Here is a 22934-nt window from a genome sequence, read left to right as displayed (position 1 = left end):
ATGAGAGATGCTCAAAGAGACATTAGTCTACTGGGTTCTAGAATCAACGCTATGTCGATTTCTGCTAGACGAGTCCTACGGACCCGGCAATGGACAGGTGATGCCGACTCAAAGAGGCATATGGAGGTTTTACCTTACAAGGGTGAGGAATTGTTTGGGGAAGGTCTCTCGGACCTGGTCTCCACAGCTACAGCTGGTAAATCAAATTTTTTGCCTTATATTCCGTCACAGCCTAAGAAAGCGCCACATTATCAAATGCAGTCCTTTCAATCACAAAGAAACAAGAAAGTACGAGGTGCGTCCTTTCTTGCCAGAGGTAAGGGCAGAGGAAAAAAGCTGCACAACACAGCTAGTTCCCAGGAACAGAAGTCCTCCCCGGCCTCTACAAAATCCACCGCATGACGCTGGGGCTCCGCTAAAGGAGTCCGCCCCAGTGGGGGCACGTCTTCGAGTTTTCAGTCACATCTGGGTTCACTCACAGGTGGATCCCTGGGCAATAGAAATTGTTTCTCAGGGTTACAAGCTGGAATTCGAAGAGGTGCCTCCTCGCCGGTTTTTCAAATCGTCCCTACCAGCTTCTCCCCCGGAAAGGGAGATAGTGTTAAATGCAATTCACAAATTGTATCTTCAACAGGTGGTGGTCAAGGTTCCCCTGCTTCAACAAGGGAGGGGATATTACTCAACCCTGTTTGTAGTCCCGAAACCGGACGGTTCGGTCAGACCCATTTTAAATTTAAAATGCCTGAACCTATACTTGAAAAGGTTCAAGTTCAAGATGGAATCGCTAAGAGCGGTCATCGCCAGCCTGGAAGGGGGGGATTTTATGGTATCTCTGGACATAAAGGATGCAAACCTTCATGTTCCCATTTATCCACCTCATCAGGCGTACCTGGGATTTGCGGTACAGGATTGTCATTACCAATTTCAGACGTTGCCGTTTGGGCTTTCCACGGCCCGGAGATTTTCACCAAGGTAATGGCGGAAATGATTGTGCTCCTGCGCAAGCAAGGTGTCACAATTATCCCGTACTTGGACGATCTCCTCATAAAAGCGAGATCAAGAGAGCAGTTGCTGGACAGCGTCTCACTTTCACTGAAGGTGTTACAGCAATACGGTTGGATTCTCAATATCCCAAAGTCGCAGTTGGTTCCTACGACTCGTCTGACCTTCTTGGGTATGATTCTGGATACAAAGCAGAAGAGGGTTTATCTTCCGATAGAAAAAGCTCAGGAACTCATGACTCTGGTCAGGAACCTATCGAAGCCAAAACAGGTGTCAGTGCATCACTGCACTCGAGTCCTGGGAAAGATGGTGGCATCATACGAAGCCATTTCCTTCGGCAGGTTCCATGCGAGGACTTTCCAATGGGACCTACTGGACAAGTGGTCCGGGTCACATCTACAAATTCATCAGTTGATCACCCTGTCCCCCAAAGCCAGGGTATCTCTCCTGTGGTGGCTGCAGAGTGCTCACCTTCTAGAAGGCCGCAGGTTCGGCATTCAGGACTGGATCCTGGTGACCACGGACGCGAGCCTCCGAGGTTGGGGAGCAGTCACACAGGGAAGAATCTTCCAAGGTCTTTGGTCAAGTCAAGAGACTTGTCTTCACATCAACATCCTGGAACTGAGGGCCATATACAACGCCCTACGTCAAGCAGAGACCTTACTTCGCGACCAACCAGTTCTGATCCAGTCAGACATCACCGCAGTGGCTCATGTAAACCGCCAAGGCAGCACAAGGAGCAGAGTGGCAATGGCGGAAGCCACCAGGATTCTTCGCTGGGCGGAAAATCATGCAAGCGCACTGTCAGCAGTGTTCATTCCGGGAGTGGACAACTGGGAAGCAGACTTCCTCAGCAGACACGACCTGCATCCAGGAGAGTGGTGACTTCATCAGGAAGTCTTCGCACAGATTGCATGTCAGTGGGGACTGCCCCAGATAGACATGATGGCGTCCCGCCTCAACAAAAAGCTACAAAGGTATTGCGCCAGATCAAAAGACCCTCAGGCGGTAGCTGTAGACGCCCTAGTGACACTGTGGGTGTTCCAGTCGGTCTATGTGTTTCCTCCTCTTCCTCTCATACCCAAGGTGTTGAGAATAATAAGAAAAAGAGGAGTGAGAACAATTCTCATTGTTCCAGATTGGCCGCGAAGGACCTGGTATCCGGATCTGCTGGAAATGCTCACAGAAGATCCGTGGCCTCTTCCTCTACGACAGGACCTGTTGCAACAGGGGCCCTGTCTGTTGCAAGACTTACCGCAGCTGTGTTTGACGGCATGGCGGTTGAACGCAGGATCCTAGCGGAAAAAGGCATTTTGGATGAGGTCATTCCTACGCTGATAAAGGCTAGGAAGGACATGACAGCTAAACATTATCAACGTATATGGCGAAAATATGTTTCTTGGTGTGAGGCCAGGAATGCTCCTACGGAAGAATTCCATCTGGGCCGTTTCCTTCACTTCCTACAGACTGGAGTGAATTTGGGCCTAAAATTATGCTCCATTAAGGTCCAGATTTCGGCCTTATCCATTTTCTTTCAAAGAGAATTGGCTTCTCTCCCAGAAGTACAGATTTTTGTGAAGGGAGTGCTGCATATTCAGTCTCCTTTTATACCTCTGGTGGCGCCTTGGGACCTTAACGTGGTGTTGAGTTTCCTTAAGTCGCACTGGTTTGAACCACTTCAAACGGTGGAGTTAAAATATCTCACTTGGAAGGTGGTCATGTTATTAGCCTTGGCTTCGGCTAGGCGAGTGTCGGAATTGGCGGCTTTGTCCCATAAAAGCCCCTATCTGGTTTTCCATATGGATAGAGCGGAATTGCGGACCCGTCCTCAATTCTTGCCTAAGGTGGTGTCATCTTTTCATATGAACCAACCTATTGTGGTGCCTGTGGCTACGCGAGACTTGGAGGATTCCGAGTCCCTTGATGTAGTCAGGGCTTTGAAAATTTACGTGGCCAGAACGGCTAGAGTCAGAAAAACAGAAGCACTGTTTGTCCTATATGCAGCCAACAAGGTTGGCGCCCCTGCTTCAAAGCAGACTATTGCTCGCTGGATCTGTAACACGATTCAGCAGGCGCATTCTACGGCTGGATTGCCGTTACCAAAATCGGTCAAGGCCCATTCCACTAGGAATGTGGGCTCGTCTTGGGCGGCTGCCTGAGGGGTCTTGGCACTACAACTATGCCGAGCTGCTACTTGGTCGGGTTCAAACACCTTTGCAAAGTTCTATAAGTTTGATACCCTGGCTGAGGAGGACCTCCTGTTTGCTCAATCGGTGCTGCAAAGTCATTTCGCACTCTCCTGCCCGTTTGGGAGCTTTGGTATAATCCCCATGGTCCTTACGGAGTCCCCAGCATCCTCTAGGACGTAAGAGAAAATAAGATTTTAAACCTACCGGTAAATCTTTTTCTCGTAGTCCGTAGAGGATGCTGGGCGCCCGTCCCAAGTGCGGACTACTTCTGCAAGACTTGTATATAGTTTTGCTTACATAAGGGTTATGTTATAGTTTTCATCGGTCTTGGACTGATGCTATGTTGTTTTCGGGTGGTCTTCTGTATGCCGGCGGTCGGGCTCCCAGCGCTCAGTATACCGGCACCGGGAGCCCGACAGCCGGCATACCGACACTTATTTTCCCTCGTGGGGGTCCACGACCCCCATAGAGGGAGAATAAAATAGTGTGGCGCGCGTAGCGCGCCACCGTGCCCGTAGCGTGGCGAGCGCAGCGAGCCTGCAAGGGGCTCATTTGCGCTCGCCACACTGTCGGTAAGCCGGCGGTCGGCCTCCCGGCGCCGGTATGCTGGTCGCCGGGAGCCCGACCGCCAGCCAGCCGTAGTGAACCCGTTGTTTTCATACTGTTAACTGGTTAGTATATCACAAGTTATACGGTGTGATTGGTGTGGCTGGTATGAATCTTGCCTTTGGATTAACAAAAATCCTTTCCTCGTACTGTCCGTCTCCTCTGGGCACAGTTTCTCTAACTGAGGTCTGGAGGAGGGGCATAGAGGGAGGAGCCAGTACACACCCATACCTAAAGTCTTTCTTAAAGTGCCCATGTCTCCTGCGGAGCCCGTCTATCCCCATGGTCCTTACGGAGTCCCCAGCATCCTCTACGGACTACGAGAAAAAGATTTACCGGTAGGTTTAAAATCTTATTATTTTACAGGGAAGTTGCTGGCAACAGCTTCCCTGCTTCGTGGGACTTAGGGGCGGGAGTAGGAACCAACTTCTCAATTAGTTAATGGTTCTGCTTCTGCTGACAGGACACCATTAGCTCCTGAAGGGTACTGAACACAGCCCAAGCCTGGCCAGCGTTCACTCCCACAGCACTGCCGCCACCCCCTAACAGAGCCAGAAGTCAAAAGGCTGGTGAGTATATTACCGGAGTCCTGCAGAGAGGGGTTCTCCGGTCATCGTTGGCGGCAAAAAAGGTACAGTGCAGCGGCTGAAGCTGCGCGAGCATGCATCTCAAAACACACACAGGGTGCAGGGCGCGGAGGGGGGCGCCCTGAGCTGCATGGAAAATCCTTACTCTCACTGACAAAACAGTAAATACATGTATAGCCCCTGATTTACAAACCCCGTCCAGTATAAAAATCATTGTAGCTGAGGCCAGGGCCGGCAACAGAAATCTTGGGGCCCCATACAATGATATCTCTGGGGGCCCCCTACACCCTCAACTCCCCCCCTCGATATGTACTACATATATAAATATATGTTTGTGTTGGAAATTAATTAAATTTTAAATAATTTGTGGGTGGCCCGAAGTGCATTCAGCCAGACCCGGACCTAAACAATTTGATGCCCTAGGCAAGATTTGTTTGGTGCCCGCTAGCACCGCCACTAGTTTCACCTCTGACGCAGCACCCCTCTCCCAACACAGCACCCATCACCCAGCACACTTTATCCTACACACAGCTCCCCCCCAGCACACTTTATCATACACACAGCTCTCCCCCCCAGCACACTTTATCCTACACACAGTTCTCCCCCCCAGCACACTTTATCCTACACAAAGCTCTCCCCCCAGCACACTTTATCCTACACACAGCTCTCCCCCCCAGCACACTTTATCCTACACACAGCTCTCCACCCCAGCACACTTTATCGCTGGCACTGTGCACATCTTCCCTCACCCCCCCCCCCAACCCCACCACCACCACCACATGCAGCTCTTAACTACCTTTCTCTATCGTCCTAAGTGGATGCTGGGGTTCCTGAAAGGACCATGGGGAATAGCGGCTCCGCAGGAGACAGGGCACAAAAAAGTAAAGCTTTACTAGGTCAGGTGGTGTGCACTGGCTCCTCCCCCTATGACCCTCCTCCAGACTCCAGTTAGATTTTGTGCCCGAACGAGAAGGGTGCAATCTAGGTGGCTCTCCTAAAGAGCTGCTTAGAGAAAGTTTAGTTTAGGTTTTTTTTTCTTTACAGTGAGTCCTGCTGGCAACAGGATCACTGCAACGTGGGACTTAGGGGGAAAGTAGTAAACTCACCTGCATGCAGAGTGGATTTGCTGCTTGGCTACTGGACACCATTAGCTCCAGAGGGATCGAACACAGGCCCAGCCGTGGAGTCCGGTCCCGGAGCCGCGCCGCCGACCCCCTTGCAGATGCTGAAGCGTGAAGAGGTCCGGAAACCGGCGGCTGAAGACTCCTCAGTCTTCATAAGGTAGCGCACAGCACTGCAGCTGTGCGCCATTTTCCTCTCAGCACACTTCACTGGGCAGTCACTGAGGGTGCAGAGCGCTGGGGGGGGGCGCTCTGAGAGGCAAATATAAACCTTATACAAGGCTAAAAATACCTCACATATAGCCCATAGGGGCTATATGGAGATATTTAACCCCTGCCTGACTGGAAAAATAGCGGGAGAAGAACCGCCGAAAAAGGGGCGGGGCCTATCTCCTCAGCACACGGCGCCATTTTCTGTCACAGCTCCGCTGGTCAGAACGGCTCCCAGGTCTCTCCCCTGCACTGCACTACAGAAACAGGGTAAAACAGAGAGGGGGGGCACATTAATGGCTATATATATATATATATTAAAGCAGCTATAAGGGAGCACTTAATATAAGGATATCCCTTGTATATATAGCGCTTTGTGGTGTGTGCTGGCAGACTCTCCCTCTGTCTCCCCAAAAGGGCTAGTGGGTCCTGTCTTCATTAGAGCATTCCCTGTGAGTTTGCGGTGTGTGTCGGTACGTGGTGTCGACATGTATGAGGACGATATTGGTGTGGAGGCGGAGCAATTGCCAAATATGCAGATGTCACCCCCCAGGGGGTCGACACCAGAATGGATGCCTTTATTTGTGGAATTACGTGATGGTTTATCTTCCCTTAAACAGTCAGTTGAGGACATGAGGCGGCCGGACAATCAATTAATGCCTGTCCAGGCGCCTCAAACACCGTCAGGGGCTGTAAAACGCCCTTTGCCTCAGTCGGTCGACACAGACCCAGACACGGGCACTGATTCCAGTGACGACGGTAGAAATTCAAACGTATTTTCCAGTAGGGCCACACGTTATATGATTTTGGCAATGAAGGAGACGTTACATTTAGCTGATACTACAGATACCGTAAAACAGGGTATTATGTATGGTGTGAAAAAACTACAAACAGTTTTTCCTGAATCAGAAGAATTAAATGACGTGTGTGATGAAGCGTGGGTTGCTCCTGATAAAAAGTTGATAATTTCAAAAAAGTTATTGGCATTATACCCTTTCCCGCCAGAGGTTAGGGCGCGCTGGGAAACACCCCCTAAGGTGGACAAGGCGCTCACACGCTTATCCAAACAAGTGGCGTTACCCTCTCCTGAGACGGCCGCACTTAAGGATCCATCAGATAGAAAGATGGAAGTTATTCAAAAGAATATATACACACATGCAGGTGTTATACTACGACCAGCTATAGCAACTGCCTGGATGTGCAGTGCTGGAGTAGTTTGGTCAGAATCCCTGATTGAAAATATTGATACCCTAGATAGGGACAATGTTTTACTGTCGTTAGAACAAATAAAGGATGCATTTATCTATATGCGTGATGCACAGAGGGATATTTGCACACTGGCATCTCGGGTGAGTGCTATGTCCATTTCAGCCAGAAGAGCCTTATGGACACGACAGTGGACAGGCGATGCGGATTCAAAACGTCACATGGAGGTTTTGCCGTATAAAGGGGAGGAGTTATTTGGAGTTGGTCTATCAGACTTGGTGGCCACGGCTACTGCCGGGAAATCCACTTTTTTACCTCAAGTCACTCCCCAACAGAGAAAGGCACCGACCTTTCAACCGCAGCCTTTTCGCTCCTACAAAAATAAGAGAGCAAAGGGCTTGTCGTACCTGCCACGAGGCAGAGGAAGAGGGAAGAGACACCAACAGGCAGCTCCTTCCCAGGAACAGAAGCCCTCCCCGGCTCCTGCAAAAACCTCAGCATGACGCTGGGGCCTCTCAAGCGGACTCGGGGACAGTGGGGGGCCGTCTCAAAAATTACAGCGCGCAGTGGGCTCACTCGCAGGTAGACCCCTGGATCCTGCAGATAATATCTCAGGGGTACAGGTTGGAATTAGAGACGGATCCTCCTCATCGTTTCCTGAAGTCTGCCTTACCAACCGTCTCTTCCGAAAGGGAGAGGGTGTTGGAAGCCATTCACAAGCTGTACGCTCAGCAGGTGATAGTCAAAGTACCCCTATTACAACAAGGAAAGGGGTATTATTCCACTCTATTTGTGGTACCGAAGCCGGATGGCTCGGTAAGGCCTATTCTAAATCTGAAGTCCTTGAACCTCTACATAAAAAAGTTCAAGTTCAAGATGGAGTCACTCAGAGCAGTGATAGCGAACCTGGAAGAAGGGGACTTTATGGTATCCTTGGACATCAAGGATGCGTATCTACACGTTCCGATTTACCCCGCACACCAGGGGTACCTCAGGTTCATTGTTCAAAACTGTCACTATCAGTTTCAGACGCTGCCGTTCGGATTGTCCACGGCGCCTCGGGTCTTTACCAAGGTAATGGCCGAGATGATGATTCTTCTTCGAAGAAAAGGCGTATTAGTTATCCCATACTTGGACGATCTCCTAATAAGGGCAAGGTCCAGAGAACAGCTGGAGACAGCTTTAGCACTATCTCAAGAGGTGCTAAGACAACACGGGTGGATTCTGAATATTCCAAAATCCCATTTAATCCCGACAACTCGTCTGCTGTTCCTAGGAATGATTCTGGACACGGTTCAGAAAAAGGTTTTCCTTCCAGAGGAAAAAGCCAAGGAGTTATCCGATCTGGTCAGGAACCTCCTAAAACCAGGAAAAGTGTCAGTACATCAATGCACAAGAGTCCTGGGAAAAATGGTGGCTTCTTACGAAGCAATTCCATTCGGCAGATTCCATGCAAGAATATTCCAAAGGGATCTGTTGGACAAATGGTCAGGGTCGCATCTGCAGATGCACCTGCGAATAACCCTGTCACCAAAGACAAGGGTGTCACTTCTGTGGTGGTTGCAGAAGGCTCACCTATTGGAAGGCCGCAGATTCGGCATTCAGGATTGGATCCTGGTGACCACGGACGCCAGCCTGAGAGGCTGGGGAGCAGTCACACAAGGAAGAAACTTCCAGGGAGTATGGACGAGTCTGGAAAAGTCTCTTCACATAAACATTCTGGAACTAAGAGCAATCTACAATGCTCTAAGCCAGGCGGAACTTCTCCTGCAAGGAAAGCCGGTGTTGATTCAGTCGGACAACATCACGGCGGTCGCCCATGTAAACAGGCAGGGCGGCACAAGAAGCAGGAGTGCAATGGCAGAAGCTGCCAAGATTCTTCGCTGGGCGGAGAATCACGTGATAGCACTGTCAGCAGTGTTCATCCCGGGCGTGGACAACTGGGAAGCAGACTTCCTCAGCAGACACGATCTTCATCCGGGAGAGTGGGGTCTACATCCAGAAGTCTTCAACATGTTAATAGACCGTTGGGAAAGACCAATTGTAGACATGATGGCGTCTCGCCTCAACAAGAAACTGGACAAATATTGCGCCAGGTCAAGAGATCCACAGGCAATAGCTGTGGACGCACTGGTAACTCCTTGGGTGTACCAGTCAGTGTATGTGTTTCCTCCTCTGCCGCTCATACCAAAGGTATTGAAGATCATACGGCAAAGAAGAGTAAGAACAATACTAGTGGTTCCGGATTGGCCGAGAAGGACTTGGTATCCGGAACTTCAAGAGATGCTCACGGACGAACCGTGGCCTCTACCTCTGAGAAGGGACCTGCTACAGCAGGGTCCCTGTCTTTTTCAAGACTTACCGCGGCTGCGTTTGACGGCATGGCGGTTGAACGCCAGATCCTAAAAGGGAAAGGCATTCCAGAAGAAGTCATTCCTACCTTGATTAAGGCACGGAAGGAAGTCACCGTGAAACATTATCACCGCATTTGGCGAAAATATGTAGCGTGGTGCGAGGATCGGAGGGTTCCGACGGAGGAATTCCAACTGGGTCGTTTCCTACATTTCCTGCAATCAGGATTATCTATGGGTCTCAAATTGGGATCCATTAAGGTTCAAATTTCGGCCCTGTCAATATTCTTCCAAAAAGAATTGGCCTCTGTCCCTGAGGTCCAGACTTTTGTCAAGGGAGTACTGCATATACAGCCTCCTGTGGTGCCTCCGGTGGCACCGTGGGATCTAAATGTAGTTTTAGATTTCCTCAAATCCCATTGATTTGAACCATTGAAAAAGGTGGATTTGAAATATCTCACATTGAAAGTGACTATGTTACTAGCCCTGGCCTCTGCCAGGAGAGTATCTGAATTGGCGGCTTTATCTTATAAAAGTCCTTATCTAATCTTCCATTCGGATAGGGCAGAACTGCGGACTCGTCCGCATTTTCTCCCTAAAGTGGTATCAGCATTTCATCTGAACCAACCTATTGTGGTGCCTGCGGCCACTAGCGACTTGGAGGACTCCAAGTTGTTGGACGTTGTCAGAGCCTTAAAAATATACATTGCAAGGACGGCTGGAGTCAGAAAATCTGACTCGCTGTTTATATTGTATGCACCCAACAAGTTGGGCGCACCTGCTTCTAAGCAGTCGATTGCTCGTTGGATTTGTAACACAATTCAACTTGCACATTCTGTGGCAGGCCTGCCACAGCCTAAAACTGTAAAAGCCCACTCCACAAGGAAGGTGGGCTCATCTTGGGCGGCTGCCCGAGGGGTCTCGGCATTACAACTCTGCCGAGCAGCTACGTGGTCGGGGGAGAACACGTTTGTAAAATTTTACAAATTTGATACCCTGGCAAAGGAGGACCTGGAGTTCTCTCATTCGGTGCTGCAGAGTCATCCGCACTCTCCCGCCCGTTTGGGAGCTTTGGTATAATCCCCATGGTCCTTTCAGGAACCCCAGCATCCACTTAGGACGATAGAGAAAATAAGAATTTACTTACCGATAATTCTATTTCTCGGAGTCCGTAGTGGATGCTGGGCGCCCATCCCAAGTGCGGATTATCTGCAATACTTGTACATAGTTATTGTTAACTAATTCGGGTTATTGTTAAGGAGCCATCTCTAAGAGGCCCTTTCTGTTGTCATACTGTTAACTGGGTTTAGATCACAAGTTGTACGGTGTGATTGGTGTGGCTGGTATGAGTCTTACCCGGGATTCAAAATGCCTCCCTTATTGTGTATGCTCGTCCGGGCACAGTACCTAACTGGAGTCTGGAGGAGGGTCATAGGGGGAGGAGCCAGTGCACACCACCTGACCTAGTAAAGCTTTACTTTTTTGTGCCCTGTCTCCTGCGGAGCCGCTATTCCCCATGGTCCTTTCAGGAACCCCAGCATCCACTACGGACTCCGAGAAATAGAATTATCGGTAAGTAAATTCTTATTTTTTCTTTTGTTCCCCCATTGATAGTCACTGTCGGCGTGGGTGTTCTCACGGCTCTCTTTATGTGGCAGGAAAGACGGACGTGAGGTGATGGCATCACGTCGTCTCATTCCCGCCGCCGTGGCCAGCACCAGCAGCAGGGGGACTTGCGGAGGCGGGCCAAAGGAGTTTGTGCAGCGCTGCTCGCCCGCCCCTTTTTTAATGTGGGAGACAGCAGGTGGTGACAACAGCACTGTGCAGAGTATAGTGGACGGGCAAAGTGGGCTGGAGTTGCGGAGGGGGAGAAAGCATAAGGAGAGGTGCTGAACCAGCTTGAACTTCTCCTGTCCTGTTACGTCCCGCAGCCAGCCACAGTATACTGTAATGAGTCAATTTGACTTATTATCAGTACTGCTGACATTGCCACTTCATCCCATCGCACCTCCGCCACGTATCTCCACTGGATCCAGCAGGGTCCGGCAGCTGTGTTGCTGCCCTGCCCGCTGCATGGATCACACAGCATTCTTACGTGCTGCCTAAACATTTTGTGTGCCCCTGATACTCGGGGCCCCCCTGATCCTCGGGGCCCCGTACGGGTGTCCCCTTTGACCCCCCCTGTCGCCGGGCCTGGCTGAGGCAGGAAGGCGTGGCTTCTCCTCAGACTTGCCAGACACTCACTCTGCCATTTTCTCATGCAGGGTCACAGAGAAAAGCTGACAGACACTGTTCCTCCTCATAACAACGCTGAAACAAGAACCAGGGTGTTATAGAGGGGGGGAGTGTTTATTACATTAGGTGAGCGTGCCTAATATTGAAATAAAGCACTGAAGGTTTTGTATAATAAATATACATATACAATTCTCTTCATTTAGGGCACAGTGTGTGAACTGGCAAATCTCTCTGTTTCTATGACAGATTTTAGTGTGGGTCTGCCACGATAGCTCCCCTGTATGATTGTGGTGTGAACGTTTGTGACATGTCAGACAATGGAGAGAGCTCTTCCCCTGAGGAAGCCATTTTAGATACGCAGGAGTGTAATGTGGTGGCCCTTCCCTCACAGAAGGAACCAGAGTGGGTGAGAAAATTACAAAGTAATATGTCAAAGCTTTCTAGAAAATTCTCTGAGTCTGAACAACAGATAAAATACTGGAGAAAGTCAGTGGAGGATGTACTATTTGCTGATCCCTCCACGTCATCCTCACGGGACCCCTCAAGTTCCCAGAAAAGGTCTCTGGCCCAGATAATGCAAGGGGACACAGACACAGATTCCGACTCTGACGTCGACACTGGGGATTTGAGAGGGGTAGACCCCAAATTAGCCAAAATCATACAATGTATGATAGTTGCTATAAAGGAAGTGTTGGAGTTTCCTGAAACAACACTGGTCCCAGAGGAAAAGGATTATTTTAAATTAAATAAAAAGCAGGTTGTGACTTCTCCTCCTTCAAAGGATTTGAATGCGTTCTTTGAAGAATCCTGGGCTAACCCAGAGAAGAAATGTACCCTTCCCAGAAGGATACGTGTAGCATACCCTTTCCCTGAGGAAGACAGGCACAAATGGGAGACACCCCCAATGATAGACACCTCAGTTTCTCGGCTTTCTAAGAAAATAGTTTTGGCTGCCCCTGGTTAAGTCCCTTTAAAAGATCCAGCTGACCGTAAATTAGAAACAACCCTAAAATCCATATATACAGCTAACGGAACGCTGCTCAGGCCCACCATTGCTTGTGCTTGGTTAGGTAACGCTGTGGAAAAATGGTCTGACAACATGTTTTTTTAATATAGACAGAGTTCACAGGGATGAAATAGTCCTAACTCTCGGCCATATCAAAGATGCTGCAGGTTACTTAGTTGAAGCTATGAAGGATATTGGGTTGCTGAGTTCAAGATCCTCCGCTATGGCGATTTCAGCCCTCAGGGCGCTGTGGATCCGCCAATGGAATGCTGATGCGGAATCAAAAAAGAATATTGAGGCGCTTCCTTACAATGGAGAAGCCCTCTTTGGAGACAAGCTGGATGCCATGATTTCAACAACTACATCAGGCAAATCAGCATTTCTGCCTTCTGCAGCTGCTCCACCTAGGAAAGGATCTCATTCTCATACGATGCAATCCTTTCGTCCCAACAAGTCCAAAAAGGCAAAGGGTACCCCCTTCCTTCCAGCAAGAGGTCGAGGAAGAGGTATAAAATCTACAACACCATCAGGCTCGCAGGAGCAGAAGTCAACAGCTACTTCTGCTAAAATCTCAGCATGACGCTGGGGCTCCCCTGCGGGAGTACGATCGGGTGGGGGCATGTCTACTGTCTTTCAGCCAGGTCTGGGTTCACTCAGATCTGGATCCTTGGGTATTGCAGATAGTATCCCAAGGGTACAAATTGGAATTTCAGGACCTTCCCCCATGCCGAATTTTCAAATGAGCCTTCAGGACAGAGCAAAAGTGCTGAACGCAATACAGAAATTATGTAAAGACAACGTAATTTCCTTAGTTCCTGTGTCACAACAGGAAAAAGGGTTTTATTCAAGCCTGTTTGTAGTGCCGAAACCGTATGGCTCAGTCAGACCGATTTTAAACCTAAAGACTCTTCAAATAAAGGTTCAAAGGTTCAAATTCAAGATAGAATCCCTGAGAGTGGTGATATCCAGCTTGGAGGAAAAGGAATTTCTGGTATCGATGGACATCAAAGATGCTTATTTACATGTTCCCATCTACCCGCCGCATCAGGCATACCTGAGGTTTGCGGTGCAGAACTGCCACTACCAGTTCCAAACATTGCCTTTCGGGCTCTCCACGACTCCGAGAATATTCACCAAGGTGATGGCGGAGATTATGTTTTTTCTTCGCAAGAAAGGAGTCAAAGTCATCCCATACTTGGACAGTCTCCTCATAAAATCGAGATCCAGGGAGAAACTAGGGCAGAACATTGCACTCTCCCTGACGGTGCTTCAACAGCACGGTTAGCTCATAAACCTTCCAAAATCACAATTGGAACCCACAAGGAGGTTATTATTTCTGGGAATGATATTGGACAAGGAAGCACAGAAAGTATTCCTACCGGTGGAAAAGGGTCTGGAGATCCAGAGGATGGTCAGACAAGTTTTAAAACCAGCACGCGTATCGATTCATCAGTGCATCCGCCTGCTGGGGAAGATGGTAGCAGCCTACGAGGCTCTACAATTTGGCCGATTCCACGCCAGGGTGTTCCAATGGGACTTACTGGACAAGTGGTTCGGATCGCACCTATACATGCACCGGAGGATAATCCTGTCAAGAAAAGCCAGAATTTCACTCTTGTGGTGGCTTCAAAGTTCTCACCTCCTGGAGGGACGCAGGTTCGGGATTCAGACTTGGATCCTGGTGACCACAGATGCAAGCCTCCGAGGTTGGGGAGCAGTCACGCAAGGGGAAAGCTTCCAAGGACGATGGTCAAGTCAAGAAGTACTCCTTCACATAAACATTCTGTAATTGAGAGCTGTGTACAACAGCCTTCAACAAGCGGCACACCTTCTTCAAGGTCGTCCCATACAGATCCAGTCAGACAATGTAACGGCAGTAGCTTACATAAACCACCAGGGCGGAACAAAAGCAGAGCGGCAATGGCAGAGGTGACAAAGATGCTCCTCTGGGCAGAAAGACATGCAAAAGCTCTGTCGCCAATTTTCATTCCGGGAGTGGACAACTGGGAAGCAGACTTCCTCAGCAGACACGATCTCCATCCAGGAAAATGGGGCCTCCACCCAGAAGTCTTTGCAGAGGTAGCAGATCGTTGGGGCGTTCCTCAAATAGATATGATGGCATCACGTCTCAACAGGAAGCTTCAGAAATATTGTTCCAGGTCAAGAGACCCACAAGCAATAGCAGTGGATGCACTGGTGACCCAGTGGGTGTTTCAGTCGGTGTATCTGTTCCCTCCACTTCCACTAATACCAAAAATTCTCAAGATCATCATAAGAACAAGGGTTCAAGCAATTCTCATTGCTCCAGACTGGCCAAGGAGGGCTTGGTATCCAGATCTTCAAGAGTTATTACTGGAAGATCCTCAGCCTCTTCCTCTTCGCGAGGACCTGCCTCAGCAGGGGCCGTTTGTTTATCAAGACTTACCACGGCTGCGTTTGACGGCATGGCTGTTGAACGCCAGATCCTAGCCCATAAGGGTATTCCCAATAAAGTCATTCCCACACTTATTCTGGCCAGGAAAGGGGTAACGTCCAAACATTACCATCACATTTGGAGAAAATATGTATCTTGGTGTGAATCCAAGAAGTCTCCTGCGGTGGAGTTTAAATTAGGACGTCTTCTCCTATTTCTACAGGCAGGTGTGGATGCTGACTTGAGATTAGGGTCTATCAAGATCCAAATTTCGGCCTTGTCCATTTTTTTAAAGAAATAGTTGGCTTCCCTTCCTGAGGTCCAGACGTTCGTGAAGGGGGTTCTGCGCATCCAGCCTCCCTTTGTGCCTCCTGCGGCGCCATGGGATCTTAATGTGGTGTTGCAGTTCCTTAAATCGGACTGGTTTGAGCCTCTACAAGAGGTAAAGTTGAAGTTTCTCACTTGGAAAGTGGTCATGCTGTTGGCCTTGGCCTCAGGCAGACGAGTGTCTGAATTAGGGTCTCTGTCACACAAGAGTTCTTATTTGATTTTCATGAAGATAGAGCTGAACTGCGGACGCGTCAGCAGTTTCTTACAAAGGTTGTGTCTTATTTCCATATCAACCAACCTGTGGTGGTGCCAGTGGCTTCTGACATCTCAGCCGTTTCAAAGTCCTTGGATGTCGTCAGAGCATTGAGGACTTATGTTGCAAGAACGGCTCGTATAAGGAAAACAGAATCTTTGTTTGTCCTCTATGACCCCAACAAGATTGGGGGTCCTTCTTCTAAGCAGACTATTGTGCGCTGGATCAGAGGTACCATTCAGCACGCTTATTCCACGGCAGGATTTCCGTTACCGAGTTCGGTAAAGGCCCACTCTACAAGGAAAGTGGGTTCTTCCTGGGTGGCTGCCCAGGGTGTCTCTGCGTTGCAAATTTGCCGAGCAGCTACTTGGTCAGGGGCAAACACCTATGCTAAGTTTTACAGGTTTGACACCTTGGCTGCTGACGACCTTCAGTTTGGTCAGTCAGTTCTGCAGAATCATTAGCACTTTCCCGCCCGTACTGGGAGCTTTGGTACATCCCCATGGTACTAAAATGGACCCCAGCATCCTCTAGGACGTAAGAGAAAATAGGATTTTAATTACCTACCGGTAAATCCTTTTCTCGTAGTCCATAGAGGATGCTGGGCGCCCGCCCAGTGCTAATTTTTCCTGCAGAATTACATTTTATCTTTTTACACAGCTGTTGCTGTTGCATTATGCATGCACGTTAGCATGGGTTATGTTGAAAGCCATGTTAGGCGGCATGTTTTGTATGGTGTGAGTTGGTGTGACTCTCGCTACTAGTTTAATGTAAATTCTTCTCTCGAAGTTGTCCGTCTCCTCGGGCACAGTTTCTATACTGAGGTCTGGAGGAGGGGCATAGAGGGAGGAGCCAGTTCACATTGTTGAAAAGTCTTAAAGTGCCGAAGGCTCCTGCGGAACAGTCTATACCCCATGGTACTAAAATGGACCCCAGCATCCTCTACGGACTACGAGAAAAGGATTTACCGGTAGGTAATTAAAATCCTATTTTTGAATATTCCTACAGAAGTGTAATTGTGACCGTAAAACAGCCCAGTTGCGTATTACGATGCACCACAAGAAGCAGAGCCTTATCATCAATGTGCTGCTATTATGCTAGAAAACAGAGGTGGGGAACATAGGCCCTCATTCCGAGTTGTTTGCTCGCTAGCTGCTTTTAGCAGCATTGCACACGCTAGGCCGCCGCCCTCTCGGAGTGTATCTTAGCTTAGCAGAATTGCGAACGAAAGATTAGCAGAACTGCTAATAAATATTTTCAAGCAGTTTCTGAGTAGCTCCAGACCTACTCCTAGATTACGATCACCTCAGTCTGTTCAGTTCCTGGTTTGACGTCACAAACACGCCCTGCGTTCGGCCAGCCGCTCCCCCGTTTCTCCAGACACTCCAGGGTTTTCCCCTGACACGCCTGTGTTTTTTAGCACACTCCCGGAAAACGCCACCTAGAAACGCTCTTTTCCTGTCAATCACTCACCGATCAGCAGAGCGACTGAAAAGCGCCGCAGAATCCACAGCAAATCTACTAAGTGTTTAGTTAAATAACTAAGCGCATGCGCCCTGCGTGCCTTGCGTATGCGCATTTAGCAACAAATCGCAGCATAGCGAAAATCTGCAACGAGCGAACAACTCGGAATGACCCCCATAACTCTGTACTTCACTGTCCTTGCAAGTGGTGTGGAACTTCACGCTCTGTTCGTAAAAGCAATGCAATCTTCCATTATATGGACAAAAAGGAATTATACTGCAGTCTGAATGCGGAAGATGTAAAAAACTATACAGACCATGGCAGTAGAATTGATGGCACTTGCGTTTTGGGACTCAGACAAGGATCAGATTGCTGCCATTTTCACGTGCAGCAATACAACAGAAATACTTTGATCCCAAGCATCCAGTGAGAATGTTAATCTGGTTCTGTGATTCATTTAGAGTAATGGTCTGCTTATGTGTCTTACGTGCGTAGTGATGCAAATAAGGCACATTTTTGACTTTAGCAGAGGAACTGCCGACTACCTCACTCCAGGCATCTTGCGGTGCATGGCGTATTCAGGCTAGATGTTTGGCACACATCTGTACATGAGGCGTGTAGACAAATGCATAGGCAGACATACATAAAGCAGACACTGAGAATAACATCCAGTATGGAGAAATCTGTCTCTATTAGAAAAATACCTAGCTAGCCGTGTCCTGAGACAGTTGCTGAGAATGGATTAAATAATGAAGAACTAAAAAGAAGAACTCCAGGGAAAGCTTTTAAAGTTTTACCTCTGTCTTGTCTCTTAAGGCCCATACACACTTGACGATGCACACATCGTTAACGACCGTCGTTAACGACTTCCCTTGAACTTCCCTTGAACAGCTGAGCAAACGACATGAGCATACACACTACCAACGACGAAAGACCAAAGACGAAAGACCAAAGACCAAAGACCATTGACCATTCATCGTTGAAGCATCCAAGCTGAACAGTTTATTTAAATAATGAGCTGGGAACAGGGCTGGTGAACAGTGGCTTGGTCGTTGGTCGTTGGTCGTTCACACCATACACATTCAACGACGTCTCTGGTCGGTAATGACCATAGAGGAAATTGAGCATACATGCTCCACAGATAAGCGAGGGTCGTTAACGTCCCGCGGGGCCGCGCATCGGTGGTCGTCGGATGCATACACACTTGACGATATAATGAGCGACGTCGTTGATGAGGGCTGAAATGAACAACGTCGTTCATTTTATCGTCAAGTGTGTATGGGCCTTAAGTCTTCTCTATTTTACTTGTAATATGCAAACAACAACTTTCCTCTGGAGACCAAAATAAACTGAGGCCCCACTATGACTAATGTATAAGAGGCAAATGGGATTGTGACAGTTAACACTATATATACTGTATATACACAGTATGTGTGTATATATATATATATATATATATATATAGATGGTATTCGACACTCACGCCTAACCAAGACCAACAAGGGATGTTTCCATTGCCCTCCTAGTTTAGTGGCAGCACTCTGATCTTACGTAGATTAACTCAGACTCACTCACTCACTATATATATATATATATATATATATATACACGTGTTCACAAAACGGTATGTCTGTAAAGACTGTCACGCCTAAGTAAAATATGGATCGCTTAATGTTCTATTTGCTATGTGTACCATTCAAAATCATTTTTTTCTCCCCAGTAGATTTGGGACACAGGTGGACAAGAACGATTCCGCTCCTTGGTGTCCTCTTTCTATAAAGGCTCAGATGGTTGCCTTCTGGTTTTTGATGTCACAGATATGGAATCCTTTGCATGCCTTGAGACCTGGAGGAATGACTTCATTGACAAAATCCAGTCACCTGTTATTAGTTTCCCTATGATCACGCTTGGAAACAAGATTGACCTAAAAGAACGTCAGGTGTGTGACATCTAACATTTTATTTCTCTAACGTCCTAGTGGATACTGGGAACTGTACTTTAGTACCGTGGGGGTATAGATCTGGTCAGTAGGAGCCTTGCACTTTAATAAATTAACAGTGTGTGCTGGCTCCTCCCCTCTATGCCCCTCCTGCAGACTCAGTTTAGAAAAAATGTGCCCACGTAGCCGGATGCATTCCTCTGGAGCTCCAGAGAGTTTTCTTCAGAAATTTTATTTAGTTTATTATTTTCAGGTAGTACTGGCTGGCAACCAGTGAGTGCTTACACCGGGGTCCCGGTTAGCGGGTCCCCGATGTCATGTGGCGGCTAAAGGGCAGCTCGCAGCCCGTGACCGCCGCGGACCCAAAAACTGGCAGTATGAAGGGGATGAAAGCTTCCTTTTTATTACACTGAGGTATATGTATGTCTAAAATCGCGTAGCCAGTATAAATATAACTGTAGGGACTGCGTGCCATTGAAGGGGCGGGGCTTCCTAGAGAGCGGGACCAGCGTCTAAAAGGCGCCATTTCCAGCTGCTACCGACTGAAAGGCTGCATAACAGAGCTCTTCCACAGACCCTACTGAACACCAATAGTACTGGTACCGGGGGTTATGGAGAAGGGGGAGCATATCAGCGGTGATTCACTGCTGCATCTACTGTTTATCTATAGTTATTATTTCCAACTTGTCTGGATATTGTGTGTTGGTCCAATTCCTCTCGGTGTCACTCCAGCGGGTGCTGTCTCACTTTTGTGTTGTCACTGCACTGTATTTCTCATAACTCTCTGTGTTTCTTCAATAACATGTCTGGGAAAAGGTTGTGTGTCCTTCATGCAGTACTAAGTTTACTCCCTCACCAGACGGGTCTCTTATGTGTAATCAATGTTCCATACCCTCTCAGGGTAGTAGTATGCAGGAACCAGAATGGTTAGAATCTGTCAAAAACATGATTCATAACATAAATACAGAGTTGTCCACAGCTAGACTGCAGCGACAGTCCCTAAAACAGTCAGTAGATAATGTTTGTTAAGACTGCTGACCTCAGACAGCCCCCTCTGTTGGTCTCACATAAACGCTCACTTCCACAGATTCTCCAATCTGACTCAGATACTGAATTACCAGAGCTGGAGGAGGGGAAAATTGACATGGAAGAGTACAATGCTCTGTGTTGAGGCCCTAATATATTCCATTAGGGATGTACTCAACATACCGGATAAGGAATCCGAACCAGAAGAGGAATTATTTTTATATATAAAACAAAAATCCTCGGCTACCTTCCCTGTCTGTCTCTAAGGCGTTAAACTCACTTTCCAGGGAGGCATGGGTCAATTCTGACAAAAAATTCAAGACCCCTCAGCGGTTATTGAATTCCTTCCCTTTTCCTTCTGAGGACAGAAAAATGTGGGAAACTCCCCCGGCGGTGTATACGTCAGTGTCCAGACTGTCACGTAAATTGGTATTACCTGTACCTGGAGCTATCTCCCTCAAGGACCCTACTGACTGCAAAATTGAGAATACTCTCAAATCTATATATACTGTGGTGGGCGTTGCTCAGAGACCCACTACTGCATGCAGCTGGATATCAAGGTCCATAGTAAAATGGTCTGATAATATTATACAAGGGTTTGACTCCCTCAGGAGGACGTCATAATTCTGCTGCATCATATCCAAGATGCTGCTAACTTTATCAGTGAGGCTATTAGAATGTAAGCTCTCACGAGCAGGGCCCTCTTCCCTCATGTGCTTATCCTTTGTCTTACTTTAATAATCTTCAACTGTACCACATCCAGCAGTCTTCTGCCACCTGATACTTATTCCAGTGTCATCTGCTGATGTAACTATGTTTATTTACCCTGTACTTGTCCTATACTGTCATCAACTTTAAGTTGCTGTTTTGCTGTTTGATTATTTATGTACTCTGTAATTGGGCGCTGCAGAGCCCTTATGGCGCCATATAAATAAAGGATAATAATAATAATTAAAGAATTGTGTCTCATCAATGGCCATACCACGGCTATGGCGGTGTCGGCCCGCAGGGCCTTGTGGCTGCGACAGTGGTCAGTGGATGCTGTTTCCAAAAAAGGCATAGAGAATCTTCCTTTTACAGACGAAGCCTTATTTGGGGGAGAACTGAACAAATGGATTTCTCAGGCAATGGCGGGGAAGTCTACCTATCTGCCGTCTACTGCGCCTCCTGCTAGACGTCCCTATCCTGGGCCTTCTCTGCAGTCCTTTCATGTGGCCCGATTCAGGGGCAGAGCCAGCGGTGCCTCAAATGCTTCTAGAGGCAACAGAGGTAAGTCCCGTAAGCCCGCAGCTGCTGCATCCCTGGACCAGACCTCTGGATCATCCTCCACGAAGCCCTCCGCGTGACGGTTGGCCCATACGGCAAGACGACTTTCGGATAGGTGCTTGCCTTCAACGCTTCGACCATGTGTGGGCAGAATCCTGCCAGGACCCGGTTAGAATGTCAAGAGCTACACCCTCTCAGATTCTTCAAGTCAAGCTTACCAGCTTCACCTGAAGCAAGGGTTACCTTGCAAGACGCCATACAAAAGCTACGGCTAACAGGGGTTATCGTTCCAGTGCCTCCCCTGTCTCACAACAGGAGTTTTTTGTTCAACTCTGTTTGTTGTACCGAAACTGGACGTTTCGGGAAGCCCAATACTGAACCTTAGATCTCTGGACCCCTACCTACGTGTGTTCAAGTTCAAGATGGAATCCCTACAGGCGGTGGTCTACGGCTTGGAGGAAGGGGAGTTCCTGGTATCCTTGGATATCAAGGATGCGTATCTACACATCCCCATATGGTTTCCTCATCAGGCTTACCTCAAGTTTGCTATACTGGACCACCACTTCCAATTTCAGGCGTTACCCTTTGGTCTTTCCACAGCTCCAAGGGTGTTCACAAAAGTCATAGCAGAGATGATGCTGCAATTGCGCAGGATCGGAGTGAACATTGTTCCCTATTTGGACGATCTCCTGATAAAAGCTGCGTCCAGAGAATGTCTGCTACACGCCATAGATTTGACTACGCATCTGCTTACGGACCACGGGTGGATCCTAAATTTCCAGAAGTCTCACCTGGAACCGACACAGAGAATTCAGTTCCTAGGAATGATACTGGACACAGTATCTCAGTGTCACGCTTGGCTTGAGTTGGGGATCTGAGGACTGATAATTGACTGAGGGAGCAGCTATCAGCAAAGGAAGGAAACAAGGTGGCTGAATGTAGTTCTTACTCATGGGTTGAAGACTTAGGCTGGAGATATAGAGGGGTAGGCAATGAGGACAATGAACGAGAACGATACACTGAAGAAAGATTAATTCAGCTTTACTGAGACCTCAACTATACACAATGACTAGGAGATAAGTTTGAGTGAATTCTGAAAGCCGAAATGTTCGTGACTTGTAAACGATGCTGAAGAATACTGACTGAAGAAGTGACTTGTGATTTTTAAATGGTGCTGAAGAACTCTGAATAAAGAGATAATTTGTGATTTATAAACGATGCTGAAGAACACTGAATGAAGCAGTGACTTGTGATTTGTAAATGACGCTGAAGAACACTGAATGAAGAGTTGACTTAAACAATGCTGAAGAACACTGAATGAAGAGACGACTTGAAGAACGATGTTGAAGAGAGGAACACTGTGAGCACCGTCAGCAAATGGAGACCCTCTACCAGATAGAGGACCCAGTGGTTAAACCGCAAGAGCAGGTGGACTGGGAGCAAAGGACTGCAATAACAGAACTGACCACCGGGCGGCCATGACAGAACCAGGATACCAGGGGTTAACCTGGGAGCACAGAGTTTGAGCACTTTACAGCAGCAAGTAACTTAAAGCACTTGCACCATGACTAAGCATCAACCCCTTTTTATAAGGGAAGACTGCACCGGATTGGCTGGATGAGAACTGGGATACCTATTGGCTTGGCTTGGTCAACATGGCGGCTCCCTGCACAGAGGACACATGTGGAACCAGCACACAGCCGCTACCTCAGGCCTCAGCTTCCCAGACA

General features: G+C 48.2%; 1 protein-coding gene across 3 annotated transcripts in view; it reads left to right on the top strand.

Moving 5' to 3' along the window:
- RAB7B (RAB7B, member RAS oncogene family) overlaps window positions 1-22934 on the top strand; it is a 127434-nt gene that overhangs the window by 46111 nt on the left and 58389 nt on the right. For all 3 annotated transcript variants that reach the window (XR_010236643.1, XM_063955159.1, XM_063955158.1), the window contains one exon: window positions 18697-18912. Coding sequence is in view for 2 of the 3 variants with exons in the window: in XM_063955159.1 (XP_063811229.1) it covers window positions 18697-18912 (216 nt within the window). In the remaining variant the exon portion in view is untranslated. The remainder of the gene's footprint in view (window positions 1-18696; window positions 18913-22934) is intronic.

The sequence above is a fragment of the Pseudophryne corroboree genome, chromosome 2, assembly GCF_028390025.1.
Source record: "Pseudophryne corroboree isolate aPseCor3 chromosome 2, aPseCor3.hap2, whole genome shotgun sequence".
Lineage (NCBI taxonomy): Eukaryota > Metazoa > Chordata > Amphibia > Anura > Myobatrachidae > Pseudophryne > Pseudophryne corroboree.
This window is presented reverse-complemented; position numbering and strand designations above follow the sequence as displayed.